Raw genomic sequence first — 27,319 nt, forward strand, 5'->3', positions numbered from 1 at the left:
TTCCTATTTTTAAATGCCTAATGGGGTAACAGATGTTAGTATCCTCTAAAATAGGTGATGGAAAGGGGGAATGACTTTGGTGGAGTGCTAACAAGGGGAGAAATTGAGGTGCTCCCCTCCCCTGATCAGCCAAGCATTGTTTATTTCAGTCTGATCTGGGTTTTTTTATCTTGGATTCAGGAAGATTCAGGCTTCTCAAAAGTTGTTAACAGTTTATTAACAGCTCTTTCCGTGGGAACTGCCTTGTTGGTAGAAGGTGGGAGGAGGCTGTTTCTGAAGAAAACAAATGATGGTGAAAACCTCTCTCAGCTGAGATTGGTGTGGACTTGTGAGAGTGAGAGGAGATCATTTGGATCTCCGGCTTGAAAGCAAGGTGAAGCTTGTAACACAGCTGATACATGTGTTGCATGCAAAATTGTGATGTTGCTGTCCACAGCATCTCGCTGGATAGCTGGCCAAGACCTGAAGATGAGTATGTATGTGACAGCATATTTTACCAGCTATCGGGGATGGCAGCTGTAGGAGTTGCTGGACGTAAGATTCAGCTCTCCTCTGCTTTCATTTGTGTTTCATTTTCCTTTCAAAGATGTCACAGCCACTTGATGAGACAGATTACTTCCGCTACCCATCTCACTGAATTCCTGTCTCTCTTGTCTTGCTAAGGTTCCTGTGGAGCACTACTTGCGTGCACATCTTTCTTCTCTTCAGCTCCCTGCTTGGTTCTTGGTGATCCTTCCCAGAGGGCTGGCTGAGCTTTGGTCACTAACTAGTCTTGGAAAAAATAAAGCTCTTGTTTCCATTTGCATTCCTCTGTCTTCCTTATGAAGAGTCCCATATTCTACCTTTCCTGTCTTCTCCTTTGACTTTGTAACACCGTGCTTGACTGTTGGCTGGCTCCTTCTTTCAGTTGCACTGTACCTTCATTGTGTTCTTCAGCAGCCTAAGCCCTGCCTGCTGCTTGGCAGTGTTCTGCAGGCATACCCCCTCGTTGGCACCTTCTCCTCCTGCTTAGTAGTTCTTGTTCTCATGACATCATTACTATTTCTGTGCTGCTCTGCCTCTTTGCATATTTTTTTAAAATTATAGATAGCTATTGGCTGAAAAAAAAGGAAGGATAAACTAATTTTGGTGTCACTTATAAATACCTTATGTCTGTTCATGTAAAAAAAACCAGGTTTTTTTACATTTTGTTTGAGACCTAGTACAGATGGTTAGGGGGTTCTGCAGCCTTGCTCCGCTGAAGGTACTCTGGCTTTGTTTGGGTGGTTTGCAACTCTTGAAAGCTTCAGGAGTGAACACTTACCTGGTTTCTAATTGTAGAAAACTGCAGTATTGTTCTGAGTTCAAAGAACTGTTGATTGCCCTTTTGATCTTTATAGGGCCTGGTTGCTGTTGTACTTGTGTGTCCGCTTTCATTTTACAAATAGAAAGTATTACCCAAGTGTGATTAGGTGGCTGCTTTGAATTAATAATACTGTCCTTCCTTGTTTAACATAAAAAAGACATTTCTGTGATTTTTTTTTGTTGTTTTGTTTTGTTTTCAGCCCCATCTGTTTTGATATGATTGAAGAAGCCTACATGACGAAATGTGGACACAGCTTCTGGTAAGTTGGTGGGGTTTTTTGTTTTGTTTTTTTGGTTTTTTTGTTTTGTTTTTTTTTTTATTGTGCAAAATGTCCTTCTCTTACACCGTGTGTGGACTGACATTGCTGTGAATCCCTTTCCTTCTGAGTTTTTGTTTTTCTGCCCCTGTACTAAAGAAAGAGGTTGAAATAAAATTTTAAAAGATGAGTACCAGTTAGATTAAAAAAAAGTCATCTTGGTATTTAAAACAAAAAATGTGTCACCATATTTCCTCTGTAAAGAAATAAAATGGTCATAAACTGCTGGTAGCATCCAGTACCCGGAGTCAGAACAGTTTGTCAACTTATCTCTATTGCTCCCACCTCTGTAGAGGTTATGGGAGTGAATGTTGGTGTTGGGAGGTCCTCCTTGCCTTTGTGCAAGACCATATACAGTTTGAAGTGGATTGCATATTGTCTATTGCAATTCTCTTAAACTTTTAAAGAGAGGGTATGCTTCAGGTTTGTTTCTGTTGTACTGAATTGGCCCAAGGTCCACTTATTTTTCAGTGTGGTATCTCTGGCTGTCAATGAGGAGCAAATGTACTTCTCCACAAAACAAGAACCTTCCGGGGCAGGTGTGGAACTATTTGCTGCTCCTCCTCTCAACTAGGGATTGGAATAAATGTTGAACCATGATGATTTAATGTCCCATGTACATTATACTCTTATGGTGTCTGTTAACTAGAAATAAATGGCCTACCTTCTACAAGAAGTATTATTTTAGTAGCATAAAGCACTTCCTCAAGCAGCAGATTCAGTTAACTTTCAGAAGCACTTTGACCTGCAACAGGTAAGGTAACAGCTGATTTTGTGCTGTCTATGGTAACACTTTATCCCTGTGATCTGTAACTTTTTCAGAAGTCCAAGATGAGAAGCATTCAAATATCTTTATTTAGAAAGACTAGAGCAATGTTATCACATGATGTCTCTACTAGCAGTTGACAGCAAGCTAGGTTCTTGGTGAGATGCTTAAGCCTGATGCTAAAGTGCATCTTGTAGTTACTCTGTCCCTCAAACAGCTAACAGCTCAACAGAGAGTACCTTTGAAGTCACTTCTGGTGAGAACAACAGCCAGGGGGTAGAGGGGAAATATGAGAAGTTGGTGAAGGTGTTTCCTCTGCTCAATTACTGAAAATGTGTAATAGCTTTTAATGTCACTTGCGAAGTGTTTGGCTAATCTAGAAGAGTTGCTTCTGAATAATGCAGTCTGGTTTTGTTAGCTCTACTTGTGGAAGGGCGAGCATGAATTTGAGATGGAAGTGTGGCTGAAGTATCCAGGTTGCCGCAATCCTCAGGGAAATAAGAGTGAAGTACTTAAATACCTTTTGTAATCCTTGCCAAGACACTTTGCTGTCTTTCTGCTGTAGCATGCTCTGAGTTAATCTTGGAACATTTTGACTCCACTGTAGGATCTAATGCAGCTGTTAGCTGGCAACACAGAGTACACATTATCGAAGGTTGATATTATTTACCTTGTGCTGATGTTTTGTTCCTTCATGTTTGCTCCCTTGTTTAGTTTCTTGGTGTTTTTTTTTATGTTTTTAAACAGCTATAAATGTATTCACCAGAGCTTGGAGGACAATAACAGATGTCCCAAATGCAACTATGTTGTGGACAACATAGATCATCTTTATCCCAACTTCTTAGGTGAGCTCTAGGCTTGCTTGCATGAGAAACGTCTTAGTTGTTAAGGAAGGCAGACACTTATAAATTCGTCCTATAAATAACCAGCTTCTGGATATTGAGAATAAAATCCAAACATCAGCCCTTTGGTCAACTGTGGTTTTTATAAAAAAAAAAAGTGGTTAGTAGTACAAATTGTTAATGCTCCACTGCCTCAGCAGTTCTGTATGCTGAGTTTCAGTAGTGAGACTGAGTTGCTGCTGTTTGCATGCTAAGAAAAACAAAACAAAGATGTTTTTCTGATGGCTAGAGATTTGAATCCCTTTATTTACTTTTGTTTTCTTTCACTGTTTGTCTAATAATCAAGAACATGCCCTGTTTACAAAACATGGACACTGAAGTGGGGGAGGCTGAATTACATATTGTACTATTTTGGCTACTGTAGTGAGGTCCATGTGATGTATGTATGTGTAAACTGGATACAGAAAAAATATTCATACGCATACCTCTATGCAATCCTAACTGATTGCTTTTTAAACAGAGGAGGGAAATGTTCCTAACTGGAAATAGAGTTTAAAACTTAGTTATGGGAAGAAAAGATCAAAGGAAACACATTGCAGTGTGAAATATCAAAATTAAATCAAATCTTGATTTCATGGTCTGGGATACTCATTTAATATTATATAGATTAAAAGCCACAGTAGCCAAGGAATGCTTCAGAAACGAGCATCCTGATTTAGACCGAAGCATGTCGTGTCGAAGATGGTGCTGAGGCAGGTCTTGGAGTATATGTTAGGCCAAAGAGCATTGGTTCTGTACACCTACGTTCAGGGGTTTGAGGTCTGTGTTGGAGGGGGAAGAGCTTGTATATGTGTGTGCAAAGGGTTGACGTTACCTTTCTCTCTTTGCACCATTCACTAAATTTGTGTGAAATAAAACTGTAGCAAAAGTCTATCTTTAAAAATGCACATAATGATTAAAGGAAAAAGTTGTTCTATTCAGCTGTGCTTGTTTTCAGCCTGTAGTAAATCAGTTAATGTTTTCTCTTCCTCGTACTCTTCTGTGATATACTTCTGCCTTGGAGTTGAAAAACTTTGTCAGAGAACCATGGGTGCTTAGGAAAAGGAACTGAAGCAATTTGCTGAATGTGTAGGCTTTCTATTTGTTGATGATTTTGTTTAATAATCTTTATATACTTTATAAAAAAGAATCAAGGAATAAATTGGTGAGGAAAAAAGTGGAGACATTTTCTACTGTTTTAATTACTGATAAACTTACTGTGAAATTAATAACTAGAGTGAAAATATTGAGGTAGAACCTCTCATTCTTGTGAACTTTAAATCCATCTCTTCTGACATCTTATTTCTGTTTTTTAGTCAACGAACTTATTCTTAAACAGAAGCAAAGATCTGAGGAGAAAAGACTCAAACTGGACCATTCAGTGAGTAGCACCGTATGTTCCAACTTTCTTACTTTATATTTATTTAATGGTTTTGTACAGCAATTGTGTCATTATGTGGCTTAATTTAGAAGAAATTACACTGTTGAGCTGATACTTTAACTTGCTTTATGAGGGAATAATGCCAATATCAGTGGCACTAGATCCCTTCAACCTTGTTAACTCATTCTTCCTGCCAGCATTGTATGTGTGGAGGCAAGCTGTGTTAGCATAGCTAAGTGTCATATGATGTATTGAATATAACCCGGGAAACTACCCATTGAAGCACACTTGTTTAAAGGTAATAATTTTCATTCGGTGTTGGAAATTACAGCTACAATGAGAGTAATGGATGATTAGAAGTGCCACGGGGTTGTCTGATGACATGCAAGAAGCTGTGTTCTACAGGGAAATTGGAGGAAGGCTAATACCAACCACAAGAGGGAGAAGGATGCATTTGGAGTACTGGTGTTGTGGCTCTGATCCCAGATAAAACTGCCTGCATATCTTCTAGACTTGCTTCATGTCACAGAATCAGAGCATGATCTGTGTTCTCAGTTTATGAAAACCCCTGTACAGCAGCAGTGGATGCTCTTGTACATTAAGATCAAAAAGAATATGTGACATTAACCAGGAAATTTGCATATTTGTCTTGCTAGGTCTGGCTTCCTTCCTTGGCTTCTGTAATTGAATGAGGTTGCAAAGTAATATTAAAAATCATGGAGCCCCTGTTTTTGTCAGTTAAAAAACCCCCTCTATTCATGTGCTATTAATTAGGCCCTGTGTTGCAGAAACCAATGCTCTCAGCAGTTGTAGGCTTTGAAAAAGAGCACAGTTTAGGGATTCACTTGTTTACTCACAGTAAGTTTTTATATTCAATAGAAAATACATATATACCATATTCAATATAAAATATGTATAAACCATATCTGGTTTAAAATGCACACAATTGAACTGAAGGCATGTACAGTAACTTCTTGGAAATTGGTTCTACTTGTTCCCATAGCACACCTTTAGAAACTATGCCTGTAGATGCATCTATGTTAGCTAGCTACCAGTAAGTGGAAATCTATCATGACCTCATGCCCAAACCAGTATTGTGTCTGCCTTTTGGCAGCAAATAAAAAATGCTGACATCTCTAAAAAGAGAAACCTTGCTGTTGTACCAGTTCCTTAATGTGCCTGTTCTCCTTTTGTATTACTTTTGGTATTAAGAGAAGTCATTTAAGACATGTTGCAGCAAATGCACCACTTCTTCGTCAAGGGTTTGTCTCATTAAGAAATCATGTTACAGCACCTTTAAAGCTTTCCGATTAGTTTAGCAGTAGTACATTTAACTAGTTCATTAGTATGTTAAAGTTTGTCTCAAATCTTGTTGACTTGCTTAAAAATGGTATTTTTTTCCAGTTGTTCCAGATCAAAATTGAGTTTTTGCCTGTGTGGTTTCCACAGGTTCTGTTGAGTTGTATAAAAAGTAAAAAGTTGTGTGTTCAATATGGATGCTACGTATTTTATTTTTCTTAATCTAGTCAATATAAATATGCTACAACCTCTGAGAAAACATCTGGTTTAGACTGGATGGCATTTCTAGTTCTTGCAAATCTAAATACCTTGATCTAGTGTCATACCTTTTTATAGGGCAGGACTTTTTTAATCATCTTTGTTTCTTAGAAGGCCTAAAGACCTTTCAGCTGCTCCTATTGGTTCTTGAGGCTTTTTGATGTAAGGCTATATTGGCATTAACCTATTACTCAGGTTTTCCTGTGCTAAAAGATACCCTTTTTTTTTTTCCACTTTTTACTGACAAGGGGAAGAGCAAACAGCCTCTAGGGAAGAATGGGCTTCATGGTAGTATGCTGGCTCTCTGAGGAGTCCTTCTCAGCTCAAACAGGTTGAATGAGAAGATCACCCTGATAAGCTCCATCTTCTTCCCTGCTCTCACATTTCCCATGAAAATACTCTTAAGAGGAGTAGTGTGGGAGGTGAGAATACAAAAAATAAGCTGATACTACCTTCTTTCATGTGAATTTAGCATGAGGGTTTTACCTGTTACTTGGTTCAAAAAATTAAAAGGTATTGCCACTTAACAGTATTTCAGATAGATGTAATCCAATTAAGCTTGGATAAACATGTTTGTTTTTTCCTTTCTCCCCACAGAAACATGCTATCAGAAACTAGGGCACAAATCAGATAAAGTTGCAGCTGTGAAATAATCTCTTCCTAGCAGCAGCAGCTGTGCTCTCATAAAGTGCAAATATCTTCCAAATAAGATAAGCAGTTACACAGTAGGATAGAAGAGCTATATCCTGTACATGTGGAAGAATTGGGAATTCTGATTCCTGAAAATTGTTTTTTCCTGAAAAATTTCCTGAAATTTTTACAAAGGGATGAAATATTGCAGTGTTGCTTTTAATATCCATTGGTGGGTATAGCCCTGGATGGCTTGAACTCACTGTCTCTCCAACATCTCTTGTTCTCTTTCTAGAATGGCCATAGGTGGCAGATAATTCAAGATTTGTTGGGGACTGATCAAGACAATCTTGACTTGGCCAATGTCAACCTGATGCTGGAGCTGCTGGTGCAAAAGAAGAAGCAGTTGGAAGCAGTAATAAGTTTCTCTTGTCTTATTTAAATGAACACTGTTGTCTAGTTAGCAGTTTGTTCTTTTCATGCTTTCATCTTCTTGAAGGAAGATTCTATTGCCAAATTAATTGCTCAGAATTTTCTCTTGCATTTTGGTGTTGAAAAGTTGGCTATCTCACTGACCGTTGTTGTAGCAAACTGATGTGTGAACTGTGATGCCCATAACATGCTTGTAGTGTTGCTGCTGGAAGGGTTGTATAAACAAACAGGGAAAATGGAAAAGGATAAGAGCAAGTGGCTAGCAGAACAGAGAAATGAATATGACTATGTTTGTTAATTGACTATTACACAAGTAAATATCAGATCTTTCTTGGTAATGAGCATGAAGAAGACTAAAATACTTGATGAACATGTGAAAAAGATCACACCTTTTAGTTTCTACTGGAACTGATAGAACCTGGATGACTGCCGTCCCTGAAGATTTTTTTAGCATTTAATGCTTGAAAGAAAAGTTCAGATGTCATGTTTATGAGGTTGGTTTGAAGATTTATACAATATGAAGCGAGCTGTTCCTATGATTTAAATGACATGTAGTTGATTTGGGATAGTTCTCATGTATTTGGCCATTCCATGCTGTTGGTCTCAAGTGGCTATTTTCCAGTTAATGAGAGCTGGACCTTCTAAATTGAACTGGATTACAAAATTTGGCCTAGTGAACTTTGGGTAGGATTGGGTAGGAGGGTGGATTTCCATGGTGCTTTAAAACAGGTGAGGGAAAGTTGTATTGGGAATGGCTTATCTTATTCGCTTTTGCAGAATCAATATTTACACAACTTGAGGTTCTGATGGGAGGAAAGTAACCCAAAAATATGTTTACTGACTACTAGCAAAACTGTTATGTTACCTTATTGCGTGGGGATTTCTACATAACTTTTTTTTATTGTGGTTCAGTGAAGTTATGGTGGGAATATGGTTTCTAACTTCAGAGTAAAACCTCTTATTTTTTTTCCTCAAGCCTTTTTGTGTCGTTTGTGACAAATCGGAAACAAAGAAGGCACAGAACTGAGCGTATGGGTGCTTCTGAGCAGGAATATCTTTTTAAGGATAAAAGCCCTTAAGAAAAAAGAAAAACAAAAACACACTTGATGCTTAAAGAATGATTTAAAAACATTTTCCTTTCTAGTTTTACTTGCTTTACTTTTATTATAGTCACAGGGGTGGAGAGGAAGAAAATCTCAGAGAAGTAGTAGTCTTGTATCCTAATTGCTTTACTTTTCCTGTCCCATCTGCCTTTAATGGATTCTGCATGCTCCTATGTCTTGATCCTTTTTGAGTGTATATGTTCACAGTCCTTTAATAACAAATATTTTGGTAGGTTGTGAAAATAAGTCTCAGAATGCGGAGATAGGATTAGGGGTATATTAATGCTGGAATATAGGTTTTACTTTTCTTTCCTTTTGTGCTTCTCTTATCTTGCCCTGTCAAGTTTTTGGCCAATTAGGGTGAAAATACTGAGCTCATGGCTGAGGTAAATGACCTGTTATGGAAAGATTGGAAAGGGATGTTTTAGTTTCATCAGTGACTGTGGTGTTGTCTTTCACTGTGGAGAAATCTTCAGCAGTAATCTCTCTACATAAACACAACTGTTAATTTGGGGGGGGGGGGGGTGGTTTTTTTAATATAAATATTTCATGCTTTAGTATGTTAATCACAAAGTGGATGCAAATGATCTTCCAGGGTAGAAGATGAGTCTGTGAGGAACCTGGATTCCAAAAACAATTTCAGATGCTGTAGCCAAAAAAACTGAAAAGCATTTCAACTTATTAGTAAGTCTTCAGTAACACACAGACGAGCTATTACAACAATTTCTGCCTTCATGTAAAAACTTGTTGTGAGCCAAACAAGACCTTAGGACCCATGAGGCAAAGTAAAACTACAATTCTTAAAACTGCCTTAAGCTATTTTCTCTTCCTCACCTCTAGATGAATGCTGTTTCTGTGCTAAGTGTGGATTTCTGTGTATAAAATGAATGCTTGTTTCTCTTAATATACATGGAAGAGTTACACTTCCTTATTTACTGTGTTACAGGAGTCCCATGCTGCCCAATTGCAGATCCTTATGGAATTTCTCAAAGTTGCCAGGAGAAACAAACGAGAGGTAACTTGCTTTGTGTTTCAGTGGGTGAGGTGATGTCTGCTGCTTTCTACCAGTTTCTTTCTATTTAAGTGATGTGTTAGCCTGGCATTATCTCTGCAAAGAAAAAGGCAAGGCATGTTTGGGGAAATCTCAGGCAGAAGACACGTGGGTTTTAAGGAAAATTAATCTCTTTACATGTGACAGCTTCAATTTTTAATCACTTGCCTTTTTGTCTCACACTGGTGAAGCATGTGGGAAGATGGAGATTCCTCACTGTAAATTTACATCAGATTCTTGAGACAAGATTTTTTTTTCTCTGATGGGAAAATTGAAAGATGGGGAAGGAGTGAAATTGTTGTCACTCTCAAATTTTTTCTTTTGGTGTATCAGATGCCATGACTAATGTGGTGTCATAACAGAATGAATATTCTGTGCTCTTTCCTTACTTGTCTCAAAATGAGTGTCTCAAGGAATGCAAGAGGGTTCCGTAATCACATACACAGTCTTTCATGGTTTGGGAGTTATCACTTATAATGTCATGCAATGCATAAGCCCTAATACCAAAAATATCCCAGAAACCTAGAAAAATGATCCTGAAAACAGCAGAAGGACAAGCTTTCTTGGAGGTCCTTGTTTCTGATAAAAGTTGTGAAGAACATAAGACGCAGCAGTGTGATTGTAAGGTCAAACTTGAACCATGTAAAGGCGATGGGTGTAAGAAGCCTTGTCCAGAATGGATTGAGGGTCTGGTTATGGAGTCATCCCAAAGCAAATTGTTTAGAGTCTGTCTACCAACAGATATCCATGGCTGCATGACCGGAGCCAACAAGGGTAATGGAAAGGAACTAACCAAAGGGGAAAACAGAGTCTAAGATAAAGTTGCATTTGTAGAGTGAGCCCTGTTAAGCTAGGCGTAGTATCCCGTGAGAAGTGATGAAAATACCATTTATTAGGATAACTGAATGTCAAAGGAAAATGAGAGCCAAGATATCCTATAGTGTACTAAATGTATCAATGAAGACAGAAGGCATACTTCCACTTCTGATTCTGTTTAGTATGAAGCATATGATTTGTTTGATCCTTCACGGTTGGAAAAAATGGAGTAATATGTATTACTGTTATTTTTTGCTTAAACAGCAAAGACACAAGCATTGCTCAAAACCATTGAGGTATCTTTTAGCTTTCATTTTTTGAGTGCTGGTAGAAGTTATTTTATGGTAGCTTAGTCTACAAACACTTCACAAATCTTCAGAATATCTACTTTCATTTTCTTGAATTCATAATACTTAGTATTATGCAGAGAATTTCAGAACCTTGGCCCATGCTCACTGCAGAACTAATGCAGGCTGTGGCCATTGTCCATCAGCACTCCTTAAACACCTTCTATCAGGATTCAGTACAGCTTGAGGGACCATTAAGATATTGGGGAAGTTTCCTGGTAGTGGTGCCTTTGTCTAGGGGGTGAATTGAGAAGCAGGTGCTTCAAGAGGGTCATGTACAGCTTAGCTAGGGTGCTCTTCCGTGAGTAATCCTGTGATGATTCAAGTGCAAGGGTGTCTGGGGCAGGACCATAAAGTCAGTGATGACTTTGTTTTCTCCTCCCTCAGTTGAAACTGAGTTACAACAACTCTCACAGAAGGAGGGGCTGTTTATACGTACTTTAGTTTGCCTGTGCCAAGTGGGAAGGGTGAAGGGAAGGGAAATTGCATAGCTTCTGGTTTTTAACATACCGTAGCACAGTGTTCCATCACTATGATTTTCAGCACCTGGGAAACCTTTCCCATGTCATCTGCACCTGCCGTTGGCTCAAGGATAGCATCTCTTTTAAGGCTAAAGAAACTTACTTTTGGCTGCAGATCCTCTGAATACAGCCTTGGGAACATCCTGAAGCCTGTTGGGACACATAGCTTATTTCAGATCCTCTCTGTCCCTGCTTATGTCTTCCCTCTATTGCCAAGACTTCCTCCGATATTATTTCTTACCTCCCTTTATATTCCAGTATGAAATGCAGACTCAAAGCTCAAAAGACTTTTGTGCAGGCCTGTCAGTTCTGTCCTTGCCATAGTGGTTAGCCGTTTATTTTGAGGGAAGTGAGGACTTGTAAGACTTGCTGCCAGCAATCTTTTCACTTGATAAGAAAGATGAGAACCACTGGTTAGAAGCATGGAAAATACAGACCAGTCAGTAGGATAGTTTTAGAAAGGTTAGCAGAGCTTCAAAGTTTACTGTAGTTTCTTTTGATGCTGTAATAGGTGACTGTTTAAGAAATAAGGATGGAACTCAAGGAACATGTGTGGACCCTGAAACACTTCTATGATGCATTGCACATAGCTAGGAGTCATATGAGCAGGCTTTATTATGGGGAGGAACACTACCTTTTTTCCTTTCCTAATTCAAACCTGGTTCTAGTAAAGATGACTGCAGAGTAATTGCAATTCCACTCAATAAGCCATAGCTGTAACATTAAGTTTTTAATAAAAAAGCTTCTTTTGTGTATGACTGAGAGTGCTTGTTTCAAATTTTTGGCTTAAATGTTTAAAATAATGTAATATTGCGTGCTAACTTTTCCTAATGTGCCTCTTTTAATATTATTTATTGCATGATTTTATTAACAGGTTTTATTTATTACATACTGCAAGTTCTTAAATAGAGACTAGGTACTGTTAGTTAATACAGATACTGCCTTAGAGTTAGTGTACCTGTATAATATTTCATAACATGTTTGAGCATGTAGTTAACCACCTGTAACCCTCATTGCTTACTTCACTCAAGTTTTGTGGGTTTTTTCTCCTGCCTTCATGAAATGGTGACTTCTGAGTTTATTGGAAAGGGGTTTGTATCTAGAAGAAAACTGTATCTTTATAGACTTGTACTTTAGAACTCAGAATATTTGCTGTAGTCAAGTATTTTGACAAATGCCTCTTTCTTGCACTTTCATAATTTCTCTAGAAGGTAAATCTGAGGTTCAGCACCTGCAGAAGTTTCTGTTAGAAATCCTGTCTTGATGTGTTCATAACTTTCCAAAACATTGATCTTTCAAGCTGAAATTTACAGCCTGTTTCTTGCACAAAGGTATTTGCAAGTCCTTTTTCTTTAAAGTTTATGTATTTTGTTTTCTTTTTGACCTATGGCAATGTGGCAAAAAAACAAATCCTCCTAGTAATAGAAAAAAATTTCTTACTTTGAAAAAGATTGAAAACAAATGGCTAAAGATTGAAAATACTTTTTCAACAAAATAACAGATAGTTTTGGAGGGGAGAAATGTATTCATCATCCGCAATAGCTGGTTGTCTCTAAGGCAAACTTAGCATGGCTGTGTGCCTTTCCATGTGTGTGCACAGTTAATTGAATGCATACTCTCCTGGGTTTTTGTTTTTGTTTTGTTTTTTTCCAGCAGTCTCTTCTGTTAAAATCAAAGATCTGAGGAGTCTGGAAGGTCAAGTTTAATAATGAAATACTTGCATTTTTTTTAATTCCTTTTTCAAGGGAAACTAAAAAGTCAACAACCTATAACTTCTTAAAATTCATATTTTCTTGCCAGAGTTTTAATGCTGCTAGCTATGTTAGATAAATACTTTTGCAAGTTTAACTTTGTTTACTTTTAAATGATCACATGTTCTTTTAACTTGAACACTTTGTGAGAGAGTTGATAATATCAGTTAATACAAAAAATTCTTCCCAGTTTTATATTCATAAATTTAAAAAAAGAGGCCTTACTAATTGTCTTGTCAGGATTTGAATGTTACCAAATGCGGTTAGACACCACCATATAGATCATGTATATAATTTGTCCTAAAACATTGTTAGGTCAGCTACCTGATTCAGAGTGTTTGCTATTCCTGTGAAGTAGTACCATTGCTTACTGAAGGAGAATACTGAGCTTAAGGAATAGTATCACAAATCAAGTTCTACAACATACAGGTGATATTCCCTAGATGCATTCAAGTTTCTTTTGGCAGCTGCCACTTCATTCTTGTTTCATGGGCTTTTTCTTTGTAATAATGTCATATTAAGTCTCTCATATCTAACAAACGCCCTCTTTTATGTCTGCTAATGCACGGGGGCTGTTTTTAGCTGGTAAACATCCTGGGACAGAGAAGTAATCCTGAAATGTCTCGGGTTTGTGGCACTGAGTGCCTGCTCAGCATTTCAGAATCAACATCGTTCTTTTCAGCCTCAAATGCATGTATGTATCCAGCTGTCTTCACTTACTCCATATTGTGAGCATGTTAAATAGTAAAAATAAGAGGAGTTATTAGTTATTGTGGGATAATTGCAGGGAATTATAGCATGAATTCTCCAGGGATGTCATTACCTTGTGTTAATCACTTCATCTGTCAAGTCTTATTGTTCTGTGCATACGCACATGGATGCACTAATGAGTAAGCAAGAGGAGGTGACAGAACTAGAAATCAGTCATGCTCTTATGTTGTCATACAGTCTTGATTACATTCCAGGACTCCTGAGGTGAATTTATAGGTATAGTAATCTCTTTCCTATCTGCTGCACTTAAAGAACTGGTATTTTAAATTTATTTGCATTTCTGAGCTACTCAGTGAGAGACGTGAGCTCTGACTGCAGTGATAAGCCAAGGATACAGCTAGTGTATGAGCAGCAAGCTAGAAATTATCATATAAACATCAGTGTATAATAGCTGACTCTCCTTACTGCAGTGGAGAGGTCTTTCCAGAGAAAAAGAGGGGGCAACCTAGTACTAGGAGCTAAGTATAAGTAGCATGTACAGTGATGTATTAAATTCTAAGGCAATTAATCTAAATGTTCAGACAGCTTTGTTCCCTGCTGCAGATATCTTTCTCTTGTGACACTTTTATATCAGACCCTATCAGTAAGCCTTCAAAGCATTACTCCTGCAACCCAAACTGGGTGATTTAAATGAGGGGGAGGAAAATTCAAGATATGAAACATACTTTTGATCAGCAAGGCACCTCCTTTCTCTTACCCTTAGGAATTCTGTGGATTAAACAACTTAACCAGGATGTTGTTCTTGAATCTTTCTGTTAGCTCTTCCCCACTTGCGAGGAAACATTTACCATTTGGAGGAGGTATTGATCAGAGAGAAGAAATAGTCCCTGCAGATTAATGTGTTATAGATGGACTGCCCATGTGTCTAAAAGGCTTGGATGCCATGTTTCACCAATGAAAGTAACTTGTGGAGGCTCAGGTGTTCTTTTTTTTATACCAAAAGAAACCTTGCACCTTTTTCTACTTGTGCAAAGACTTTGTAAAGGTGAAATAAGTGAGATTTGCAATTAATTTAAAAGGCTAAAGTCTTTCTAAACTCTGTAGATGACTTCCTTGCCATAGTTGCCCTGTATGTTATAACAGGCTTTGTATCTGAAGCAATAATGGAAGGAAAACCCAGAGACAGACAAAACTTCAGTTGGTTTCCAGAGAGAGAAATTGATCTTACTCACTGTAGAGTTGTTGTTGAGGTATTGAGTTCTACAGGAAGAAATTCATTTCACTGGGTATCTTTAGGAGAGGTTCAACTGTTGATACTTACGTTTACACTCAAGTTTGTTAGAGTGGTAGTTGATGGAAAAGCAAGAAGTAGGAAGAGATTATGTTGGACAGATGAAGTTGTGGGATAGAATGAAGGGATTGTCTACAGAGATGACCTGATTTATCCTCCTCAGCTGGACACATGATACTTTTTACCCTTTGTTGGTGCAATGGCTATGTGTGTCTGGCAAAAAAGATGCTCCCTCTGGTCAATAGTCTCATCTCTTTGTCTTGATCTACAGTGTATATTGTGATGAATGCATGAGGGTTTTGGATTGGAGCCTTGAAGGTGTGTGATTGAACATAGCGTGACTCATGAGCTTTCAAAAGTATGAATCCAGATGCTCTGTTTAAGCTGCTTGGTGGAACAGTGTTGGTGATTTTAGTATTTCTGTAGAAGATAACTTATGTTCTTTGCTTGTGCTTTTTTCTAGAATTGCAAAGACGGTGTATGACTCCTCCCCTCATGCATTTTTCTAGGCTGTCTCTGTGGCACTGGGAGGCTCTGCTGAGCTTTTATTTTTTTTGCAAACATGTAGAACTGGCACCAGGAGACTCAGTCAGGGCTGCTTGTTGTCTGTGCTGAACACAAAAGATGAAGTCATTGCCTCCTGAGGGGCCCTCGGTCCAGGAAAAAACAGGAAGCCCAAGGATGAAACCTCAGCGCTGAGCCCAGTGATGCTTGTTAGTAGATAGCCAACTGAAATCAAACTGACCATGACCTAGTGTTTAGCATTGTGTAAATTCATATTAATATTTCCACCCAAGAGTCATATGTGGAAATTTAGTAGTATGGTGGGGTGTCTCTGTCTCTGAGCAACTCTAACCAGGTGACCTGATTTCAGCTGGGATAGAGTTAATTTTCTTCTTAGTAGCTGGTACAGTGTGTTTCGGATTTAGTGTGAGAATAATGTTGATAACACACTGATGTTTTAGTTGTTGTTAAGTAGTGCTTATCTTAAGGATTTTTCAGTTTCCCACGCTCTGCCAGCAAGGAGATGTACAAGAAGCTGGGAGTGGACACAGCCAGCACAGTTGACCCAAACAAGCCAAAGGGATATTCCCTGCCTTAGAACGTCATGCTCGGTATATAAACTGGGGGGAGTTGGCTGGGGGGGCCGGATTGCTGCTCAGGCATCGGTCAGCAAGTGGTGAACAATTCCATTGTGCATCACTTGTTTTTTCTTGGGTTTTATTTTCCCTTTCTTTTTTTGTTATATTCCTTTTTATTACTATTATTTTATTTTATTATTATGATTCTTATTATTACAGTTTATTTTACTTCAGTTATTAAACTGTTCTTATCTCAACCCATTAGTTTTACTACTTTTTTTTTTTTTATTCTCCTTCTTATTCCACTGAGAGGGTGGAACTGAGCAAGCGGCTGTGTGGTGCTTAGTTGCTAGCTGGGGTTAAACTACAACACCAGGGGATTTCCCTTCATCCATGTAGTCCAGGGCTGAGAGTTGTCTTTGAAGAACTTTGTATGTGTGTCTAAGAGGGCTTCAGACTCAAACTAGAGGGTTTTGGGGGGACTGTCTTGTGCATGTGAAAGGAGTTTGGATCTGAAAGGTTACCTAAAAAGAATGATACTAGAGCCTGTGTTTCCTGCTGTGGTAGCTTCTTGACTTGAATGTCTGAAATCCCTTTTCCAGAGATTATAAGAAACAGGCTATTTTGGGGTCATCATTTTTCTTGTGTATGTATGTGTTTGTGTGTAACGTGGGACCAGAATGTTATACACCTACTTATTGTAGTTCATTCAGTGGAATTGAAGTGATGAGGTTTAACTGCTGAATTGAAGCCTTCTCCTTGTCCACATTGGCCTTTTCAGTTCTGAGAAAGCATCTGTGTCTGAGAAGAGAGTTTATAGTATGTGTGTCTATTTTGGCGTACATTTCAGTGTTCATTCTAAGTGTTTTTGCTGACTTAATCTGAAGTTTGACAGGTGTGATTCTGCCCATCATTGGGACAGGACTTGTCTTGCTTTCTGTGGCCAACATAGTGAAAATCAAATTAAGGGCCCATAAATCTGGATATACTGCAAGGACTATAATTCATTTAGCTTTCCCTAAATGTCCCTCAATGGCTGGCAATTATAAATCAGTAGTCTCATTTTTCAAAGTTTAATTGGAATTAATGCGGACTGATTTAAGGTCTTTAATAGATTAAAGCTAAACCATGAAACACTTGAGCAAACCTACCAAAAAAAGTCTCAATGTGGGCATTAGTAACTCATTCGATGCTGTTGGTATGAGAAGACTCTTCCTAAAATAAACACAAAACACACTTGCCTTGTTTTTAGACTTGCTACTGTTGGGTAAGTTTATGGTAGGTTCAAATTGCTTGCCTTAATGTAACTAGGAGGAAGAATTAGTAAATGAAGTCCCAGATCTTGTACTTTCGGCTCTGTGCAATAGTTAATAAAAGCAGGCCAATAAAAAGGTCTCTGCTCTTGTTCCTATAAAAAGGTCTCCTGTTTATGTGATGGCAACAACCATCAATTATTTTTCAGTTGTCTAGTTTGGCTGTGAGCCAGTACATTGTAGAATAGCTGATTTCCTTGCTGTAATTTTGGAACTACAAAGTGGTTTTGTAACTTCTTTTTAAATGGGATTTATGAAAGTGGGGGACTAATGGTATTTGTCTGCTAGAGCTTAGTACAGGCAGGACCCGTGCTGTGCAAGTGTCACTTAACTTTACCACTAATCTTGGAGCTATAGCACCACCTGCTATTCTTGCTGTAAGTTTTGCAAGTGAAAATGGAATTATATGTTATGGTGTAGTGGTTTGTAAATTATCTGTGGCAGTCTAGTTTTAAACCATTAAACTTGTGCTGTCTGTGACTCAAATTAAATATAAACTGAAACCTTCAGAGTAGAGGGATTAGAATATAAATACAATGTCATCTCATTCCAAGGAAGAAGCAGCCATGTTAGAAATAGGTGTGGACCCAGCAGTCCTTTCTTCTCCTGTCTTCAGGGACAGAAGCTTTTTTTGATGTTGAAAAGGTAAATTAAAATGGTGGATTGTCTAATGCAGAGCACACAGATATTTGGAATGCTGATTAATGGGGGGGGTTAAGTGGTGAGTGTGGTTTTGTTTAAGCAAAACTTTCTGCCACTTAAAGGTTCAAGCTTAAGCACTTGAGTGAATAAGTCTTTGGGAGTAGCTTGCTAAATGTTCTTGGGGAATATGTCATACTAAGAGTAGTATGTCTTGCAATACTAGTAACTTTGGATTTGGGCAATTTGATATTCCCTTGTAAATTCAAAATGACAAAAATTTGTCTGGCCTTTAGGGAATATGTTGTGCTTAAGCTTTCAGTGGACTTGCCAGATTGGTAACAGCTGGTCACAGGCTGCAGTGCTGGTTGTCTGTAGATTTTTACTGTGAGTTGAGGAGAAGAGTCAGGTGGACTTCCAGTTCTCAATATATTCGTAAGACTTGTCTTAGAGAACCAGACTTGCATTGGAGCTGAGTTTTGTCTGTTTAGGTAGAGACTTGGAGCTCTCACCTAGAAAAGTGCATGTGTTTGAATCTTGCAAGGCTGGGTATAGGCTCTGTGGGTGTTTGGATGGGACATGTCTGCTGAGTGAGGGTGGGAATTAGAGCTGGTAAGTAGATGATGCTCTTGCTTACGAGTAAACAGTTGTCGAGTCTGTGGCTTCACAGTTGCTAGAGATGAGTGAAGCCAGGTTCCTGACTGACTGAAAAGTAATTGAAAAACCTGAAAAATACTATGTGAGACGTGAAGGGAATGAAGATGTTGGCTGGGGAGAGGGGAGGTCCCCTTCTGACCCTTTCAGGGATAGCCCTCAGATTGACTGGAGTTCATGGTGTAATCCAAGGTTAAGTATCACACCTTTGAAAGAAATGCCACGTGGCACTTGCTTGGTGCCAAGAGCAAATCTCTCTGTGGTCATAAATGGTTTTTTGCCAATCCGAAAATTTTATCAGTAAGTTTGAATTGGCAAATGGCAGGTTAACTGCTAGCAAGAGAAATACTCTTAGTACCTTTTAGCAAAATATTTTCTATTTTGTTGAAGGGTGAGACGATCACTGTCTTTCATGGTGGTTTTTTTACTTATGTTCAGTGTTTGTAAACCAGTTAAATACCTTGCATGAAAGATGTTAGAGGGGCATAATAGTGTTGCTTTGAATGATGTGGGTCTTTGTGATCGATATCAGAGTACCTCATGCTCTTGTTTTGCACTGTTTCACAATAACAACTTTGTCCTGAATGTGGTTTGTGTGCACACTTATGTTAATCTATGCATATGAACTTCCTGCCTAGTGACTTTTGAGTCGTGTAGCATGCTGGTTGAGATAGTTCAGGTTCCTCTCTGAAAAGATCGTAATTTATCTTGGTGGTGGTACAGTGCAGATTGATTTAGACTTCTCCCATTCTCTTATCCACAGCAATTGGAGCAGATCCAGAAGGAGCTAAGTGTTCTGGAAGAAGATATTAAACGAGTAGAGGTGAGGTGCCCAGACATTGTTCTGACTCTGGCAATTTTTCCTTTTCATCAAGCTGTCTGCCTTGCTGTGGGGCTGCTGTGTTAAATTTATGGCATTTGAGTCAGTAATGGGAAAATGAAGAGATGATGCTCTTTCTTTAATTTGTTCATTTAGTTGATGTGTGCAAGCTGTAGGCTGGTAAGAGGGGGCTTCGTTGAAACCTAGCTCTTATGTAATCGTGTCTTTCAATTTCTTTGTGTTGGTAGTAAGTATTTTAGAATAATTGCTAGAAATCAACAGCCAATACATTGACCATAACTTAGGATTTTTGTGTGTTGCAGTGTTCTGGCTATTTGCACAGGCTGTTTAAATCTTAGCAGCATGCCACTCTTAAAGCGGAGAGGTGTTAGGGGGGCTCACAAGAGAGCCATAATGCAGAGACTGGGTAGGAGCAGAACTAGCTTCTGCATGTCAAAACAGAAGCAATCTGCTACCTCCTGATAATTCTCTTAATTCCTTAACGATGGGGATCTCCTGAGATTTTTGCTAAGAATTATTCTCCAAGTATTTGTAAACCCATCAGCTCAATCCTTATGTCCTTATTGAGTCTTCAGGTTCCTCCTTGGTCCTTTCCTCTAATCATTACAGTGTTGTCATCTTGGAGTAGGAAACTGATGTTTCAGGAATGCATCAGACTGCCACCTCTCAAAATAGCATTCCCTTGAAGCTTCTTGGGAATCAGTTTGCAGGTCTGCTTCTCTCCTCTTGCTTGTCTCGAGCAGTCAGCACAAGCTCCCAACCACTGCCCAAAAGCCTTTTAGATTTCTTCACTCCCAATTTATATGCATGCTGATGAATTATCAAAACATAAATAACTCAGGAACTTCCCTTCAGCTGCTAGCTACACAAATTGTAACTTGGTAGATAACAGCATTTTTCAGACCTATTTCCCTAAATGTTCCTCAGCTCTTGGGAAATAAATATATCTTAGCATGTTTCCTTGAGACTGGTAAAATAGGTCTCCAGGTCTAGGAGAAGCTATTCCCAAAGCTGTGAGATCCCTCAAAGAATATCTAGCTACCTGCTTTTGGGCTCTTTAATCAGGCATTTCAGTGGACTGCAGCTGGGATATGTATCTGGTGTGTGATAGTGACCTTGGTCTGACCTTTAAAGCCTGGGATCTCTCTTGTCACAAATATCCTACTTTCTACCTAACAACTAATGGGCACCTAGTGGGAATTTGAAAAGTACCAATAATGTTGTCCTGGAACACTTTGCCCCCCTAACTAATGAGCTGCAGCATCCTGTGTAGCTTCCATTTCTCAAGCAGATGAAAGGTACAGTTTCATACTGGGTACACAGCAGTGATTTAGTCTGGCAGTGAGAAAGCCAAGTTTATGTGCAAAGTTTGTCTCTTGTGCATTTGCCCCACATAAGACTGATGGATCTTCTTTTAAGTCTGGGGCACGATACCACCTTTGCCCTGTTGTCTTGTGGCTGTTCTTGCCATGACCCATATCCAGCATTACTTTCCAGCTGTGAAGACTATTTGATAAGTTTGCACGTATCTCAAAAATGCAGTTACAGCTTGCTTGTTCGGCCATGTTTAAGGGAGGTTCTGGGTTAGAGACAATTGGATGGTAACCAAATGCATTGATTTTTGGAGTATAAACTCCAGAACTGCCTCTTTTGGGGCTAAAAGCACTGCAGTTGTAGGATTTCTGAAACCCAGTTGGAATAATAACTGAAAAAAAAAAATTGAAGAAAATCAACATTTTTTTCAGGTATAGTAAAGACTTCTAGGTGAGAGATAAGTAAATGTAGATACAGTTGGTTATGTGCTTGGAAAAAAACAAAAAAATTACTACGTGAACACTGTTTATTAGACGGTGCCTACTATTCAAGTTTTGTCAGCTTCGCTGTAACGTGGCTTTCTGTTTCAGGAAATGAGTGGTTTGTACTCCCCAGTCAGTGAGGACAGTACGGTGCCGCAGTTTGAGGCTCCCTCCCCTTCACACAGGTATGGACCTTGTAACTCAGAACTTGGATTTCAGTCTGTATATATTGCACTGTACTTGCTAGTCCTCTCCGTGCCATGCCCGAAACACAAGCAAAACTAGTTTTTGAGTGCCATAGAATATTTTCTTGTTCTGTTTTTGATTGGTGTAAACTTTATGTGGACAAAGCAGTGAAGAAAAAGCCATCTGAGTCTGCAGTTGGATGAAAAGTGTACTAAGCCAGATGCTGTGGAAAGCTGATGGTTTTAAATGTAGTGTGGATTAGTTAACGGGAGTCATAAGCCTTTGCTATGGTATGAAATACTACTGTTAAATACGTGCTACCTTTTCTGAATGTTACGCAGTTGTGCTTGGCATAGGAAAGGTCTTAATTTTGTATGATACTGGTGTCCTCTGGCTTCCCCACTCAGCATGAATGGCTAAAGGTATGGGCTCACAGGATCAAAATGTAAAATATACAGCCTATTGTTTCTGTTTATCTGCTGTTTGTTTTGATTTAATGAAATGCCTTTCTAATAACGTATTTTCAATGTGGATTTTTGCCTGGAATATTGTGTAGTCTGGTTTCTTGATGATAAAATTGCAGATGCTTCTTGCGTCGAAGTTGCATGTGTCAGGGTTTGAAGTGCTCTACTTTATAGCTGGGTTTTTTCGGTTGTAAGAAAGCTCTGATTTCACAGGGCCAAGTTATGTTATTAAATGATTGTTTCTTCTACCATTTAATAGTAGAGTTCTCTAAACTGTTGACTTATGTTATAAAATTGTACTGGTACCTTTTCTGCAATTAGCAGCTCTAAACCTAATAGCCCAGAAGTAAGAAAGAAAAAATGATCTGATTTCCTCCCCTACAGAGATTTAGACACAGTGCTCTTGTACTGCCTAGCAGGAGGATTGCTAGCTAGGAGCCTAGCAGTATTGGCTGGGATTTCTTACCAAGATGCTACTTCTGGACACCGAGACCAGAATCTCTCATATTTCTATGAAGCTCTGGCTGGCCCTGAGGGAGAGGACAGTAATATGGCCAAGATGGATGGGAACAGTGTTTGTTATTCCGCTCTTCACTGCTTGTTTAATTTGTTGGTGCAGGTGTGTTTTTTGATGTGGGTTATTGCTGTTTTGCCAAGAAGCAGTTTTGTGAAGGTGATGTGATTCTTGTCAGGTTCTACTAGTTTTCTGGTTATTGGCTATTAAATAGATTGCTTGTTGTTTGCTTCGTGGTACTGCTGCTTGGGGAAAACTTGAGCACTGGTTGGGCTGAATTTGTTACATGTTGAATGCCTTCAGGCCTAGAAACCTTTCTTTTTTTACAGAAAATTGTACTTATGAGTAGAAATGTATCTCTATTACTTGAGCCAAGCTAACAAACAAGCTCCCAAAGAAACTTTTTATCTGTTGAAAACTAGACTAACATTTTAAGTCCAAGAATTTTGGTGAAAGAGTTGGGGGGGGGGGGGGGGAAATCTTCTCTGTGAGACCTACAATGGTTTCAGTCTACTGAGAATTTCTTACTTCTTCATGCCTGTTTATTTCACATCCTATGGTCAATCATCCTTAGTTTTTGCTTTTGAAGATATAAGATAGTGTCCAAAATATTGTAGCGACTTTGGATTGACATGCTTCACCTGAGGTCTGCTGGGAGATGGTGGTGGTTTAGACCATGGCATGTGTGGAGACCACGGGCTTTGTCTTGTCTGATCTTAGGCTTGTCTGGTTCTCTCTTGGCTGTGTCCTGAGCTTTTGGGTTCTTCCTCTGCTATAACATGCCAGGGGTGCAATATAATAGGATATTTAGGGGTTTCCTAGGGTATGTGGGGTTGTCTCTTTCTCTTGGCTTGAGAAGACCCCTTTTCTGTTTCTCAGTGACATTCCTGCATTAAGAGGTAGTCTTGAGTGGCCAAACAGAAAATAGTGCTTGAAGGAAGTGTCTGAACAGGCACCAGTTGTTGCTGGACTCTGGCATTGTATGTTCCTGCCCTATCCTGACAGTTTTGTGTAATTCAAACCAATTCAATTACTTGAATTACCAGAACTCAGATTCCAGAAGAGTCCTACCACTTGAAATTAATTTTCTTTTCAATGTTAAATGTAAGTTTTGGAGAGTATCTAAAAAAACTGTAACTTTGATTCCTCCTTGGAAAGAGTGCTGCAGAACAACTGATATGAGCTTTAAAATATGCTGATTTTTTTTCAGCCCTGTTAACTGAAATATTTAATCTCCGAAGTGCATTTTAGAGATGCTGTGAACCACTAAGAATGAAATACAAATATAGTTTGACATGGTTTCACTTCCATGTTAAAATGTTATTAAACTTGAAGAGACTTTTTAACTTAGCAGTGAATTAAAATGGTATATTTAAATTGGAATATAGCTTAACATCCTGCTAATGAAATATAATTGTATAAAAATTTACTAATGTGTCTAAAATAGTACAAGGTTATCATAGACCCGTGCTGAGATGAAGAAAATCTTTTTAGCCTTTGAATTTAAAGTTCAAGAAAATAGAGTTCTTTGGAATTTGGTTTTATCTGGTCTCTGGTGACTTGCCCCTATTCATCTACCTCCTCTAAATCACAGGCTTGCTTCATTAATTGTCTGTTTCTTTTCATTGTTTGTAGCTTCCCCCCCCCCCCCCCCAGCCCTCTAACATCCTCAAAATGTGAAATTACTGTGCCTCCCCCTATCTTCCTTCATAAGTTCTTTAGCAAAAAAACAAATACAGCTATCGTGCTCAATACATTCTTGGCTTCAAGAAACACATGTTTTCTCTTAGGCTTGTACAGGGTATGATGAAATATTAAATTGGGTAATAGCACAGCACTTGTTTACAGTGTTGCAGATTGCTGGGCTTGTATACTAATAGAGAACAAGAGGGGGAAGAATAAGGGAAAAGAACAAATAGTTCTGTGTAGGGTTTTTCTGAACAGGCGCGCATGCTATTTTTGCTACCAGTAAATGGTGCAGTCAGGAGATACAAATAAGCAACTTCTCCATGACTGCGTGTTCAGGCAGTAACAGCAATAAAAAACTATCACTCTAATAGGAGTTTCTGGGGAAAGATTCTGATCTAAAAATTAGTTGCCTGGTAACTCTGCTTCGGTTGTTGAAATCCTGATCTCCTTCCCCTCTGTTTGTTCTAATTACGCCCTCCCACCTCCATAAAGGTGTAACAAACAGGATTTATAGTATGTGTTTTTGTTGTTGTTTTTCCAGGTTTTTTAAATATGTCATGTTATTGTAGCTGAATTTCCTAATTGAACCTAATGTTACAGCTTTTTGAAAATAATTGAGAGGGAACTTTTGTAATTTTTCGATTATTTGTGTCCTGTTTTTAAAAGGGAAAACATTCAAGCATATGCCAGTTAACTCAGCTACAGGCAGTGCACAGAAATGACTTTGAATTTGTATTCTGGTTAGGGAGATGACGTCTGCACTCTTGAAGGCTTTACATCACTAGACAACCTGCAGCAAAACGAGACCAGACGCTCTAAGTCTGTGTGTTTTTGCCATTAATTGCCACTGTACCTGTCTCAGAGTGGAGTACTTTTTCATTGCTTTCCAGCCGACTGTCTTATTCGTGCTGTTCCTGGCAGGATCCACTGTATGTGTTTCATTATTTCATGTGGCCACATTCTAATTTAAAGTTCATTGTCCCTGACCATGCCTGAAACGTCTCTGTTTTCTCCTTTGCAACAGCTCACAGCAAATAATGATTTTTATCCCTCAGATTTTCTTGGTTTGCAGCTTTTGTCTTGCCTGTAACGTAAGATGAGATTGATTGGGCTTCTAAGTTAACCACTAATGAGACTTTAAAATCATCTCTCATCTTCTGTTTCTAGTTCTTTCCACCTCCAGGGAAGCTCTATAACATTCAGAGAAATATTTAAGCACTAGTACCACTAGTACCATCATCCTTCCAGACTTAGAGGTGCCCTGACTGGCACTTCAGCCAAACCACTTGTTTTATGAACAAGAATGTAAAGTCTATGCATCAGTTCTGGCAGCTGTTACATAAACATCAATAGGTACAATCATCTTTTACAAAACCTGGACCTATAGCAGAGTTCTGGCAGCTTTTTAAAGAAACCTTCAGCTTTCCCATGCAACGCTTAAATCTAAGGCTACCTCAAAAGAAAGACCAAGAATAACAAACCCAGATAGTTTCTTTTCCCTCCAAGCCAAATGACATAGCAGAAGCAAGTGAGTTGTAAAGATTTTTGGAAACAAATCATGGTAATGTTTGTAGTGTGTTTTCTGTAATTAATAAAATCGTGTTCTTGTGTACTAACCTTTACTTGTCCTAAAAGTATTTTAAATCTGAGTGATAAGGGTGCTTTAATCTGGCTCTGACGTCTTATTGTGAGAGCTAGATGTTTTGCCCATATGTGCAAGAATACTGAACCACCTGTTTTCTGCTTACATCAGTAGATCCTTTTGCAGTTTTGAAAGTTAAATCTCTTGAGTTTGCATATGTATGCTATGTTTTGAAAACAGTGACTTAAGTTATGTTGTGTCATTATAGATACCGTGTAACTATATATGGTGTAGCATTTTCTAATAACAGTGATCCTGGCTGTTAGTATTTTTTTAGTTTATTTCTGTATTTCATTACTTGTGTCGTTATGTGTATCTCCAGAGATGTCTGTAATACTAGTGTCTGTCTTAAGCTGATTTCTCTAGCTTTTTTTTTCACAGTGCTGTTTCAAATGCAGTGGCATTAAACTTCTCTCTCTTTTTTTTTTTTTTTTGAAAAGAGCTGAAAACCAATGGTAGCTTGTTATTTTCAGAATGTCTTATCCTCCATATTTCATACAAAAGATATGATTTTGCATTCTAATTGGAAATTATTAGATTGCACTACACATAATAGTGTGTGATAACATTCTGCCTTAGGAGATCCCTGTATTTAAAAAAAAAAAACAAACTCCCCCAAACAAAAAAATAACCTTGTGTTCCCTGTCTGTAAAATGAATTTCAAAGGCAAGTATGCTGCAGGGTGTAAAGGGAAATAGCAAACAGGTTAAAAATGATAAAGGATGGTTGTACAGTGATTTAAGCAGACTATTTCTTTTGGTTTTGCAGTAGTATTATTGACTCCACGGAGTATAGCCAGCCTCCAGGCTTCAGTGGCAGTTCTCAGGTAAGGTAATACATGTGTCTGCACAGGGGGGACGGGAGAGTGAATGCAGAGGTTGGGCAGAGATTAGGCACAACTCTGTCCATCTCCAGGGTACTGGTCAACTCGAGTCTTGCAAATGCTTTTTAACTAGTTATATGGGCAAACCGGAGCCAAGACTACAGCTGTCAGAATGACTGTACATGATTGAGTGTCCACCCTGATGCCATCAAAGAAATCTGGTGTAGTATATTTAGACATCTGACTTTGTTCCCAAAGCTGACTCTTCCAGGGAAGACGGGATATTTTTTGCTCTTCATCTCTTCTCCTAAGTGGGTGGCATTTGCGAAGGGAGGTAAATCCCTGACCCTTTGCATTGACTTGAATAGCTTTGAAAGCTTGACTTTCAAAACAAGAAACATTCATTCTGCAAACATACAGCCTTTTTGTATTTTGTCCTTGTTTAGGATCTTACAAACTGTATTATAAATTAATTCACAAAAAGGGTAAAAAGTTGCATATACAGTGAAGCTGTTTGGCAGGCAGCCTTCAAACTGTGTGATCTGCAGGGCCTCTTGAATGCCAAACAGCACTGCCATAGTCTTGTAGCTCAGAGTGGTTCAGCTGGGCTGGGAAGATGACACTGATAGCCAGCTCACAGTTTCAAAAATGTTACACAGTTTTGATTTAGACAGACAGACTGACTGTTGGTTACATGCCAGCTCATGCCTTTGGTGCTCTCTGGTGGTGGTGGACCATCTGTGGCACACAGCAGTATCAAATTGATAATTGAATGGG

General features: G+C 38.7%; 1 protein-coding gene across 7 annotated transcripts in view; it reads left to right on the plus strand.

The window, feature by feature from the left end:
- The window catches only part of COP1 (COP1 E3 ubiquitin ligase), a 130,849-nt gene that overhangs the window by 5,503 nt on the left and 98,027 nt on the right, over window positions 1-27,319 (plus strand). For 3 of the 7 annotated variants that reach the window (XM_041127745.1, XM_030032715.2, XM_041127749.1), the window contains exons 2-9: window positions 1,545-1,604; window positions 3,175-3,272; window positions 4,625-4,701; window positions 7,172-7,291; window positions 9,358-9,426; window positions 19,351-19,410; window positions 21,333-21,409; window positions 26,488-26,545. In XM_041127745.1, coding sequence (XP_040983679.1) covers window positions 1,545-1,604; window positions 3,175-3,272; window positions 4,625-4,701; window positions 7,172-7,291; window positions 9,358-9,426; window positions 19,351-19,410; window positions 21,333-21,409; window positions 26,488-26,545 — 619 coding nt within the window. The remainder of the gene's footprint in view (window positions 1-1,544; window positions 1,605-3,174; window positions 3,273-4,624; window positions 4,702-7,171; window positions 7,292-9,357; window positions 9,427-19,350; window positions 19,411-21,332; window positions 21,410-26,487; window positions 26,546-27,319) is intronic. The other 4 variants (XM_041127746.1, XM_030032716.2, XM_041127747.1 and 1 more) reach the window with 3 other exon arrangements.

This window comes from Aquila chrysaetos, chromosome 12 (genome assembly GCF_900496995.4).
Source record: "Aquila chrysaetos chrysaetos chromosome 12, bAquChr1.4, whole genome shotgun sequence".
NCBI classification, from domain to species: domain Eukaryota; kingdom Metazoa; phylum Chordata; class Aves; order Accipitriformes; family Accipitridae; genus Aquila; species Aquila chrysaetos.